The sequence below is a fragment of the Zonotrichia leucophrys genome, chromosome 4 (assembly GCF_028769735.1).
Source record: "Zonotrichia leucophrys gambelii isolate GWCS_2022_RI chromosome 4, RI_Zleu_2.0, whole genome shotgun sequence".
NCBI lineage: Eukaryota > Metazoa > Chordata > Aves > Passeriformes > Passerellidae > Zonotrichia > Zonotrichia leucophrys.
In genome coordinates, this window is record NC_088173.1 from 14110871 (window position 1) to 14123940 (window position 13070).

At 38.6% G+C, this 13070-nt stretch overlaps 1 protein-coding gene across 2 annotated transcripts in view; it reads right to left on the reverse strand.

Moving 5' to 3' along the window:
* WWC2 (WW and C2 domain containing 2) overlaps positions 1-13070 on the reverse strand; it is a 94636-nt gene that overhangs the window by 17409 nt on the left and 64157 nt on the right. For both annotated transcript variants that reach the window (XM_064710570.1, XM_064710571.1), the window contains exons 10-17: positions 12004-12093; positions 10493-11100; positions 6960-7083; positions 6060-6140; positions 5890-5976; positions 2581-2773; positions 848-1018; positions 31-143 (exon numbers count right to left, since the gene is read on the reverse strand). In XM_064710570.1, the coding sequence (XP_064566640.1) occupies positions 31-143; positions 848-1018; positions 2581-2773; positions 5890-5976; positions 6060-6140; positions 6960-7083; positions 10493-11100; positions 12004-12093 (1467 nt within the window). The remainder of the gene's footprint in view (positions 1-30; positions 144-847; positions 1019-2580; positions 2774-5889; positions 5977-6059; positions 6141-6959; positions 7084-10492; positions 11101-12003; positions 12094-13070) is intronic.

Sequence of the window (13070 nt, forward strand, 5' to 3'; positions counted from 1 at the left end):
TGAACAGTGAGGGAGGAAAAGTGTCTTTACCAGTCTTCCTCAGAGGCCCTTCGCTCTTGTTCCTTCTCCTCATCTTCAGCGAGCTCTTGTTCTACTGCTTCCAGCTCAGCAGATGTCCTCTCCAGCAGAGCTGACACAGCATCCTGCTCACAAGGAAAAAAGGTAAACCAGAGTTGAATGATACATAACAGGTAGGAAAACGCCAACTCTTGCAAGAGCTGCATCACCCTACTGCTCCCTGATGACAGCAGACACAATGACCCCCAGATCACGAGGATAAGGGGTTTGAATTGTCAGTGTATAGCACATTGAATAATCACTTTTACACAGAGTAAATCTCAATGAAAAACAATTGGTTTTAAAATGACAATGCAATCAAATATACTTCTGTCATCCTTCAATGTATTTTCTCACCTTCCCTATCGTACTGTTCTTGGGTGAAAAAGGGTGCTTTTCAAAGTTATATTTTCTATGTAGTTCTCTTAAGAAGGAATTAAAGCAGAAAAGCTTACTTAACCAGAAGAGTTAGTACGTTTTGCATAAAAGCATGTTCAATGCAATCGCTTTGAGTATGCAGATTCAACAGTTAATAAATAGCAATTTTTAATGTATGCATATGAAAATAAATTACACACTTAAGGAAGCTCTTCAATAACATTCTTTCTAAAAAGAATCACAGCTGAAGGCCCTACTCACACAAAGTCACTCTAGACAAAAGTGCCTGCAAAACAGGGCCTTGGACCTTCAGGATGGCAGTTCCCACATTCAAATAACTACAATGCAATGGCACAATTGGAGTCTCTGGCATTTTTCTTGCTATCACAGTAATAGCCAGCTCATCACTCACCAAGTCCAGTGAGTCCAGTGACTGTGATTGCTTGCTTAACAGAAACATGTATTCGTCATTTTGTTCCTTGGGTTTTTTGCCAGGACTCTGCTTGCAAGGCAACAGGTTGTACCACAGAGTACAGGTCTCATCAGAAAGTGATAGATCTGCCAGGCTGATCTGAGTCCCAGCCTGTACAAAATAAGAAAAGGGAAAAAAATTATTTAAATTTGTTCTGTTTTCTACAAAACATTCTACTGTACTCATCATGCAAAACAGGCAGCACAAATTTGACATGAACCTTAATTCCCTTTCTAACTGTACAGTTTTCTATCTCCCTCTACTTCCAGTTAAAATTGACAAATAGAAGTACATGGAAATGTCCTTCATATTGTCCATTCTGCCATCTCTTATTTCAGTCTGCAGAAATGTCTCCCTACACCATACCATAGTACTGCACACACCTGCTCTAGTGCATTCAGCAATGAAAACCTGTGCAGCACCAGCTGTGGGACAGCAAGTGTCACATGATTTTTCAACTGTCCCACCACAAAAACCATGCATATGGCAAATAATGGATGACCTTGCCTGCTCTAACCAGGGAAGAAGGAGATGAAAAGCCAGTAAAAGAGATTAAGAAACCCTTTCATTTGGACAAACACTGGCATCCACTGAGTTGGTACTCTGGGAAAACTTCTGAAGTACTCATGTTAGGGCTGTGCCTTGGAGATTAAAATCCTTTGTTCTTTGGCAAAGCATATTATCTTCACAGCTGCTGGGCTGCACACATAGCTCTTGCCAAGACTCTGGTCATGTTGTCCAGGGCATTCTCCTGGGGATGATACTCCCAACTCTTCCATTTGATCTTTGGAATAAGTCTTGTCTTCACTGGGGCTTTTTGCTATTGTTGAGTCCTTTCTTCACCTCTGTATCCTGCCTGAGGTTGCATTTTTGTTCTGTTGCCCTTCCCTTTCCTCAGGGGAAAACTCTTACATACTGAAAGAGGCCAACACATTCCCCAGAAATTAAGTTAACTTCTGAAAAGTGAAGCTGTTTCACAGTAGTCAGAGCCAATGAACCCCAGCAGACTGCAGCATCTCTTCTGTGTGCGCTAACTGCACACATCTCACTGTGCTACTAAAATCCCTCTCGTGGTGAAAAACTAGACTTGAGTTGTACCAGACCATGCAAAAGCAATTTGAAAGTAAATGAAGCATCACTGATTCAGTGATGACGACGATTAACAACAACATTCAAAGTGACAGCTTCCAATGGGCTGATCTATAAATGTCATGCTTTTTTATTTCAACAGATCATAAAGACCAAAAAGGTGTCCATCATATATTCTAAAATAACCTCCAAAATGTAATTTAGTTTGTTCTCTGTGACAAATTGTGATAATGAGGGTTTGCTCTCATTGGTTTTTATTGTGGCTCTTCTTCTGTTTTTACTTTAAAACGTAGCATTGAAGTTTATAGGGGTTTTATGTATAAAATGGCAAAGATGAAATATCAATCTGTAATTAAAGGGTTAAAGTAGTGTTAGAATTATCAAAACACCTTCCATCCAGGATTAGATTCTGTACCAGGAGTTTCATAGAAAGGCAGTATTCTAGGTACTGTAGCAACAACTAAGTTATGCTTCAGACTTTGTCTCCAAGTGCTGTGGAATTTTAGCAGCCTTGACCATCAGAATAAGAGGGCACACTATAAACAAATGCATGCCAAAGAAGCACCAGAAATAAAACCACATACCAAGCATTCTTCCCGACGAGTCCTACTGACAGCACACACATCTACTCTCAGTGTCTTCTGTAGCAGTGCCACTTGAGAAATGGCCACTCTGAATATCTCGTTGAATAAAATGGTTTCCATGGCAGGATGAACTTTAGTGCGGAACAGACAGCTGATATCAGTGGAGGATGGAAGGACTGCCACTCTGATATACCTGCCAGAAACAAAACAACATCTTTACCTCTGTTTTAGCTGCCACTTGCTGGTGATGCAGGGGAGAAGTTCACCCCATCAACTTAAGGACTGCATAGCAACAAAATGGAACAGTAACTTATCAGTGGAATGGAACAGAGGTGACAAAGATGAGTGGGGAACTCCCCTGCAGAAACATTTCCCAAGAAGGAATTTCTGTGCCTGGTATGGTAGTAGTAGCAAGAGTGGAAGCAGTTTCGGACTCAATCCAAGTTTAATTACTGTAAACAATGAAGATCATGTCACAAGTGGCAGGAAACATGGCTTTAATGTTAATTTTAAAAAATGAGAAGAACTGGGGTGGATGTAAAAATTAAAGTCTTAGAATAATGCAAGCAGCAGTGAAAAGCAGTGATGTCTTTTAATCTTTTAAGGAAGCAAATCAAACAAGATTTTCAAAGAAAGCAGGAAACTAAGGAAAGCAAGGAACAAAATAGCTAGGGCCATAGCTGCTTAAGATCAATTCATAACATATTAAGTGAAACTTGGAAGAATGCATCTTGCACAAGCCTAAATGGAAACACAGAGAAACACAGAGCCTGTTACAAGGCTGCATTCATTTCATACAACCAATAGGAATTCCATGAAGCCAATAGGAATGGATATTATGTGGATAAAAGTTGTACTAGCTAACTTGAAGGTGTCACTTTAGCAGGAGCTTGACAGAGTAAAGACATTTTTAATGCAATTTGTATGTGCTATTTACCTATTGCACAGTTTCTCATACACACAAATGAGCATAGTTTAACATCTTTTCTGTGCCTATCTATTAGTCCATTTCTGGTACTGGCTTTAAATGTAAATGGCATTCACTGGACAATAGAATGCAATGAAGCTGGCTAAAGCAAGAAGAAAGAGTAGGTCAATGTAAATAATTGTGGAAATTACTTTTTCTCTCAAAATTTATAGCACTACTATTATATTTTCTGACTCCATGCAGAGTTTCAATAATTTTATTAAAAACTTAATTTTACATTAGTTAAATCAAAAGAAATTAGGTCTGTGAGAAACATGATTTTTTTACTTAAATTTGGGCATAATCTTTATTTCCCAGTTATGCCAAACTTCTTGGAATAAAGAGCAAAATCTAGGTTGTTTGGTTCACATGTACAGCCTGGATAGCAGGTATCCAGCATTTCGACATGCCAGTCCTGAGGTGAAGTGGTAGCATACTGTAACTCCAGTAATGCTGCTGCTGTATTCATGTAACTGTAGGTGAGCAATTGGCAGTCTACTGAAAACAGCCATTTTAATAGACTAAGCAATTAAAAACATTTATAAAAGATGTAGGAATAGAAGATAAAGTGTATCAAAAGTATGTTTAAAAGGTAGTCCATTAGAACTTTCTTTTAATAACTGTTTGCCAATTTATTGGCATCAGGCCAAATGAAGGGTAAACAAAGAAGTGAAAGAAATTGTTCTCCCACTTTCTTGTATACGAGTGGTTACTTTAATTTTAATTAATAAACTTAAAGAGTCAGTCGATGAATCAGATTTTACTGTGACAAACCTATGACTTCTCAACTGATGAAGAAGTGACCCTGACACAGTAACCCTTCAACTGTGTTCTACCTGGGCTAAAAGTGAGCAGTTTTTACAGTAGCACTAACACCTCATGTCAAATCTATTCTTCCATGTGTAAACATTCACCAAAGTACTAATTTATCCAACTGATGTTCTAGGAAATGCAGCTATAATGTAGCATCTTTTTTCAGACCCTTTTTTCTTTTTTATTTTTTTATGTATCTGTACAGATTATACATACATGCACACAAGTGCAAGTGGCAGAAAAATGCGATTTGCAAGGTCCTGCCTTTACCCTGCCCCTTCTTCCTCCTTGTTTTGTGCAGCTTTAATTTCATCAAATCTCTTTTAGCAGCAGCAGGTTAGGACTTCTTGACTATCAATTACAACTTCACACTTTAATTCCTGAAAAGAGGCCTGCTCTGGCCTAGCTTTATGTTACTGAACATCTTTTTGTCATCCTACATTATCTACTTTTCCTCTCACCTGTGTCAATTTATTCTTCTCTAGATTTTTTGTTTTTCTTGTGCTAAATGTTAGTAGACTTGGAAGGTCAGCAGAGGAAAGACTAGTTCAAAGAAGGAAGGATAGTAGTAGAATAACCATTTGTTATTAACAAAAACAAACAGAAAAATCCAGCAAGCACCCAGGCCTCTATCCTTAATGCATCTTTTCCATATCCAGTGGCTTCCTATTTATCTGCCAATCAAATTTAAGCCAATGGGATACAAAGGGAAAAGAATCACCAAGAAAACTAAATTTTTCAAGGATTGATTATATCCTACTCCAATCTTATTAAGCTTTTCAACAGTTTAAGGTCATCTTACAGTCTGTCAAAAAGCTTGCTCAAGTACAAGTGTCCCCAAGGCAACCTGTACTTATTTATTCAGATGAGAATTTTGGATTAGAAACTCAGTGATAACATATTCAGGCTTTTCTCTACACATGATTCAAACTTCAATTTACTTTTAGACTTTGTTGGTCCAAATTGAATCAAGAACTAATTCTTAGCAGACCCCCAAGCTCTAGTTGTTTGGGATGGTGTATCTCAACGTGACTGTGCTTGTCTTCTTGCAATTTATTAAATTACCCCTTTCCTTTAAAAGCTCACTTAAAAGACAAATACTGCTTTAAATCCCATTTTCCATCAAAAAGACAAATAAATGCAAAAAAACAGCATTTGGAGCTGAAAGGATGCCAAAGTAGCAAAAGAATGGTTTTAGTAACTATAGCATAGCTGTTTTGCGCTCACAAAGCTGGAATGTTTAGAGGCAGTAGATAAAACACCATTTTAAAATCCTTTTTTATTCCAGTTTAGTGGAATGTGCAAATTTCCTGATAACATCTTATTCTTGCAGCATTGCTGGAATATGCAAATACTAAATACTACATATTTCATAAATACTACAATGCTAAATACTACAACAGTTTGAGAAGTTCTGTACATACTTCAGTGCTCTAAAGCCATAAATCAACCAATTTCTTTAGCGAATTTTTAGAATTTATTATTACACTCTTATATCCCAACTCTATGTCAGTGATTGTTTGACTTACACCTTACAGCCAAGGGGGACAGGAAATGCTGGAAGGTTTCTAAGCCGCACTATGATTATCACAAAACTTGAATTGCTGTGGTCATATCTGTTAAAAAAAGGACAACACAAGGGAAGTTTACTATTCACACTTCTGGATCAACAGAAATATTCCCCTTGCTGGTCACTCACCTGAGTCCTATTTGTACCTGAGCAGCCTCTAGAGCTGTTGCATCATCTTCACTATATACAGTGTCCTCAGTTTCATTTGGTCTAGGAAAACCAGGCAAATACATTTTGGAAAATTATAGTTAGCTTTCAGCAATTATTAACACATGCATATACAGAACATATATCCATCCTCCTAAACATGCTGACTTAATTACAGCAGGCACTCCAAATAAGAATTTCAGAGCCTACACAACAGCAGTGCTTGTTTTAGGGGCAGTTGCTGCTGGAATAGTTTGACAACTGCAGCAATGCTTCAGAAAGGCCTGAGGCTGATTACTGAAGATTACAGACCATACTATATAAACTAGTATGAAAAATCTTATAGAAGTTGTCTGGTCAAAAAAATAACAGCAAGTATGTTTCTTATATCCTGATCACTGCAGTGAACAATAAGCCTCAACCTGGATTGTTTTAATTCTAACATTACAATAAAGTTTGTTCATGTCTTTTCTATAACCTCTTTTTAAAAATAAAAACATTCCAAAAATTGCTATGCAATCTTAAAAATACTTAATAAAACAAGAAGTGAAAACAGTAACTCTGAGTATTGACAATAGAGTCACATGGCAAAACCTGCATAGTTTAAATCATAGCATAGTTTCTCTTGGGAACACTTCTAGCAAGGAAAAAACCCCAAGATTATAAAGAATATATTAATGCTATTCAACCAAGTTATACAAGCACAAAAAACCCTCAGATCAAACTTCATTGTTTGGCAAATACGCCTTTCTTCCCACTTAAAAATACAAATTATTTCTAAAAAAGGCAGGGCTGGTTACCATCTTCTGCAGCTACTGTGTAACTGATCATAGATATATTTAAATTTTTGGTGGGAAGACTTGCATGATTTCTCAAACCTACTGTTTCACAGAGGCTTCATATACACCACTATCTCCAGCTACAGACTCATCAGACACAGCAGCAGATACACAAGCTGTTTTCTCCTCAAGCAGATGACCAGCTGTTCTTCTTGGTAAATCACCACCTACAAAAAGGAAAAAGAATGAAAACTAGTCCAAGAGATGAACAGTCAGAAAGAGAGATGAGCATAGCTTAGGAAGTTGTCACATTGAAAGCAGTGACCCTTAGCTGAGTATCACAGAGTAGTTTTGTTCCATATCATTAAACATTCTGAGACTGTACTGCTCTTGCTACATATTCTGGCTACAGATATAACCAGACTGATGAACTTGAAAATGTACTATTACTTCTTTCCAGAGACACAGACTCCTATGATCACCCTTATGCATTGAGCTAGTTATTATCCTTCATTATCAGCCCTCACTTTCCTGATCTTTAAACCAGTATTTGCCCTGTTCACATTCAGCACTGTGGTAACACTGCAGCTACATGCCAAGTGCTTGCCTACTGTTTATTAAATATTCAAAAGTCAGACAGACATCCTCTCCCCAGTGATATAACTGCTGGAAATAAAATCCTCTCTGGTTTACTATCATCAAAAACTTTCTCTGCTACAGGCTTTCAATGACTACTTAGCTTTAATCTTCAACTTGCATTCATATGTGAGTGTCATGCCATGAAGCCATATTCTGCAGCACAGCAAGCTGAGGGCCTATGCCGTCCTTTTATCTGCCAGGGGTGAGGATATTGGTATGCATTATCATCCCCATCTGAATCATGACTTTACATCCTGTTAAGATGTTAAAATTTAAGGCTCTAGATTAGATGATTGATTGCTGCATTTGTGCTTTTATTTATGGCAGTAGGAATACTATTTCCTTGATGATGAAGTGCTCTTTCCCTTCCCCCTCACCATGTGAGGGGTGAAGGTGATGACATGATTTATTGATTACCCTTAGGAATTACCACAGCAGCCTGAATTGACTTTGACAATGACAGAGACTGACTGTGGAAGAACTACAAGATATTCCAACTTGGTTTCTGACAGCAGGGACATGTGCAGAGGAGCAAATATCTCTATGGTTCACCTGTACAGAAAAGTCAGACAGGCAGAGAAGCAGGTGAACACTGCATCTAGAGAGCCAGTGCAGATTACATGAAAAGGAGCTGTACTATCTTCGAGTCTTTATCAATGCCCAAGTTAAGATTCGGCAGTATTCAGATTTGTAGTCCTGTAAAAACCCAAGGGTGTGGGCAGAAATTTTCAATGCAGGTTTAGTGCCTCTGGCTGAGTTTGTTCAAACCTTCCCATTCAGCATCCCATTCAGCAGTTTCAAGGATGAAACTGGAGTAGAAACACTGAACAAACCCCAGATCTGTGTCTTACTGTTAATTAAAGAAGTCTCACCATGAAGCCCATTTTACTGTGGAAACCAGAGTTACTGAAGTGTAATTAGTTAATACCTGGCTATACAAAATTCAAATACTTGTTTTGGCAGCCTTAATACAAGTTTAAAGATGAACTGTATTATGCATATGGTGCTACATGGGGAAGTATCAGTATGAAGAATCACAGAATGAATTTACATTTTAAAACCATAACTACTTATATAGACTTAAAAGGCAAGCAGACAATATCCAGAATAAGAGGTCCTCAAAAAGTGAAAAAATGTTAAGAGAACCACACAATGTCTTTAAAAATAATGATCTATACAAATAATTTTAAAAAAAATCTGATTTCACATAGCCCAAAATGTTCCCAAATTCCAAACCAGTTTGAATTCAGTTCTCCAACCATGTGAGCTACAGACAGATTGCAAAGACAGACTGAAAATTGTTGTTAATTTGGAAAGGATATGCTGCTGAAATACAGGCAGGAAAATTAATTATTGTTTCAATCTTTTATAATATGGCTCTAAAGTAAAGTAACTACTGTGCTACACTATCCTGAAAAGACAAAGGACAAAAAGACCCCCTCCCCTCAGATTTCCTTTCCATGCTTTTTCAATTTTGCATTTTATAGGTTCAGACCATTAGGACATCAGTCATTTTCTTGTTTTCTCTCTGCACAGTGAAACAGAGTGGGGCCTCCCAGCTTGTACTAAGCACACCATACCTTTCTCTTCTGGTGCCACTTTGCTCTGGCCAGCTTTGAAATTACCACAGTACTGCAGTAAGCTAATCTAATTAGACAACAGATGTTATAACAGTTCCTTGAGAGAATTAAATAAATACAAGCAAATTTCTCATTAAAATATATAACTGTATGAACATGACAAGGTACTTTTATTAAAAATTTAAAAACTCCAAGCACAACGGTTCAAACTTGGTACTAAATCTGGACAATGCTCAAGAGCTAGGCCATGTTTATTCTCTAAAACACCAAACTCCTTAGTTAGCTGCTTCCCTACCAGCTCAGAAATACAATTGGAAATGCCAGGTACTGACCAGGTTTCAAATAGGGCTGCCAGTGCTCAGCACTACTGGAAATCTGTCTCACTCAGTTCTTCCTTGAGAAAACAGAGTGTAACATAAACATGAATGGTTTGCAACATACTTGAAGACAATGACACAGAATGACACCAGAAAAGAATAAATGTGCAGAGAGAGCACAACATACTGTCAGCCTGAACAAAAGGCAGCAAAGCGAGAACTCCAAGACTGAGCACGAGCCATCTTGACAGCTGGGATTTTTGAAATTCTGTCTCTGCCAAAGGTTTTGACAATATAAGATGATTAAGTATGCTGGTGTGGCTTTTGATACAGACCAGAAGTGGAATTCATCACACCTAATTAACTAGTAACTAAGGATACCTTGATAACTCAGTCATTCATCCCTTCTTCCTTAAAGGAAAGTATGCTTTAGGACAAGATGTCTCATTCTTTTGGAAGTTACCCACAGACTGCAAGGGGATCCTAGACTCACTTAGGAACTCTGTTCTAACTTGGATAAAAAGCTAAAACTGTGAAATTTATGTTAAAAATGGGGAAACTCTCACTGTAATGTAGTGACCTGCCTTTCTCAATTCAAAATGAAATGTAGATCTTTCAGTGACAGCAGGCTCAAATAATTAGATACACATAACACATAATTTACAGTCCAGAAGTCTCTTTTACTGAGGATGTCACTTTGTAACTTACTCTTCAATGAGAAACAAATATCTGATTTCAAGTTACCAAAAAACCAGCAGAGGGTATTTGCTCTATATCCATACATCCTGATAGAACTTAGGAACAGCATGCATCCTCCTAGCTTTCAAAATCTATCTTCAGGTTTTTGTGTTACTGTTTTCATGACAGATTACAATACGTGAACTTACTTTCTAAAATGGCTATTGAAAAATATGGACAGAATCAGAGTGATTGCAGCTCTCTGCAGCCAAAACTAGAAGTTAGGTAACATCCCTCAGAACATGCAAGTGCATGCTGATCAAGATACTCTTCAGTTACACAACATACCTCCTCATTTCAAGAGCCAGCTGTTAATTTTCATGTTGCACATACATTTGGCATTAGATTTTTTTTTTAATTACCTGAACTTTCTTCGTGTAGAGAAGGCAGAGGCTGCCTAACGTTTAGACCTTTATCATCTGTAGGAGTCTGAGATCCTGCTCTGGCTTCAGAGTCCAGTAATATTTGGTTCTCGCAGAAGCTAATGCCTGCAAAATCACCTGAAAGGTCAGAGTCTTCAAAGTCCGTAGTGAGGTGATGCAGAGGGGAGTTTTGAGCTGACACTGAAAATGCAGCTTCTAAAACCAAAGGGGAGCCTGGGGGGGACAAGGAGGAGAGAGAGGATCTGGAAGACAGTGATGTCACAGATTTGGGAGGTTCAGTCAATTTGGGATGGTCTGCAGCTGAAGGAGAGTCACTGTAACCGAGTTTCCCATGGGAACTGACCACTTCATTTTCATGAATAGTAGTGATAGGCCCTGAAGGAATGTAACCAGTTTTTTCTTGTAACATGAAATCAAGTTTGTACTGATAGTCCAAATCTGTGATTTGCTCGCCTTGGTTATAGTAGAGGTCCGTGGAGCTGAGTGAGTTTAGCGAGCCTCTACTTGATGTGTTCAGCGATCCCCGGCTGGATGCGAGGGATCCCAAACTGCTCCCTGAAGACACAGATAACGTGCTGGCTGAGAGGCTGCAAACAAAGCACAAACACATGCTGATGTTACTCGACTAAACCAGCACAAAGCAGAACAAAGAGAGGGAAGCTTGACTGAATCTGCCTTGTAACAGATCACAACCAAAGGCTGCTTGGGGCATTATGTTTTTTAAGCACCTATACCTGGCTTAGCTCAGTGTGCCCAACCTGCACACTACCAGGGCCATTTACTCTGCCTTCGCCCACCTGCCTAAACCCCTTTTCTTCTGGAGAAGGCTGCAGATTTGACAAGCTGGCCTGGCAGTAACAGCAGCCTTCTCAGCTGTTATATCCCACTGGAAACCTGCTCCACTCTGATGTGGGTGCTTGTGTGGTCAATGTGACAGCACAGGGATCCCCAAGATGGAGCTTATGACAGCAGAGGAATGTTGCCACCTCTAGAGCAAGTTGTGCAGCCCAAGCACCTGGGAAGATGCCAGATAGACAATTTCTAGCAGAACTGCTTCCCATCTGCGTGACAACACACACTCCATGTGCGAAGTAAATCCAGCTACGTAAATTATGGCTGGAACATGCAATCTTGTCCTGTTAATAACAGCAGATAGGGAGTCCTGCTAGGCCAGAGAAACTGAGTGCCACTGCCTTGGTTCTGGAGGACTGCTGGGAAAAAATGTCAGGAAAAGTAATTCAAGCAGGCCCTTCTAAACACTTAAAATGTATTTACTGAACAATAACAGAACTATCAACTTAGAAAATTTGCTGAAATTCTAAAAGTACTCCAGGTTTGCATGATGACAAAACACTTTAAGCTATTACATTTGCATTTTTTTACTTTAATATATTTTGCTGAGCTTCCAGCTAAGAGATAAGCCTAAGAATGAAGTTGAGACATCCAGATCTACTACAAAACAGGTTTTACATCATGCAGTGCAGTCTCACCTCCTAAGTTGTGAATGCAAATAGGTAGTTAACTTTGTAGTTTCTTCAAGTTTCTGTACCAGCTCTTTTCTTCTGTCCTCCAATTTTAATCTGAAAAAATATGTACATATTAGTTTAGGAAAGCATTACAGAATAGGCTAGAACATTTTATAGATAAAAAAGAAACAAAGTGAAGATCCCTCATTTTTTTTTTATCAGGTTGCCAGTGACTAAAATCCAAAATAGTGTGTTAGCTCTCAGTCTGATCATAAAACCCCAACTGCTTCAGCAGAGTGACTTTACCTGCAGAATACCAAGAACTGTAACAAACCTGCTGAGTGTACAAGCAAGCACAGGGTTGGGACAATCACACTGTACCAAGGGGAACATGCACCCAATAAAAAAGTAACAAATGAGCACTGGGAAAATAGCTGCAACTTCAGGATAATAAGATTTGCACGCATGCAGTTTTTAAAAGCCACACTGCAGACTCCCTCCTCACTTAATACAGTTCCAGGGAAAAAAAAAACAAACAAACAAAACCAACCAACTAAACCAGGAAAACCAAAAGAACACCAATACCAGTAATACCAGTATTATTTTTGATAACTTGAAGTTTAAAATCAAAGCACTCCCTTTAATTTCAGAATCTTTATATAGAGGTAAAGCACAGCAAATCAAAGCATCATTCAGTGAAAGGTTCTGAGATTATAGACCATATTTAGGAGTCCTTGGTCGAGATTTCTACATTCCCAACAGCTTTGTCAGCACCTCAGAGCCACACAGCATTGTAATGCTCATCATCAAGTTCACCTTTATGAGAAGGCAGGATTTATTGCCTCCTGCTTTGTTATCTAGAACAGCTCTAAAGCCACAAAATGGGGAACTTTCCTATTCCTCTTGGATAGGAGAAATGATTCACTAACGTTTAGAGTGATTTCCCCTCCTCTTTTAATTCCTTTTTATCACTCCATTTACACTAAATAAATTGCTTGCTTTCAGTGGATTCAGCTAAAATCCTCCTGTAGTTGTGGATTACTATCTTCTCCTCTAGGCCTTGCTCAGTCAACTGATACATCGCAAGCTCT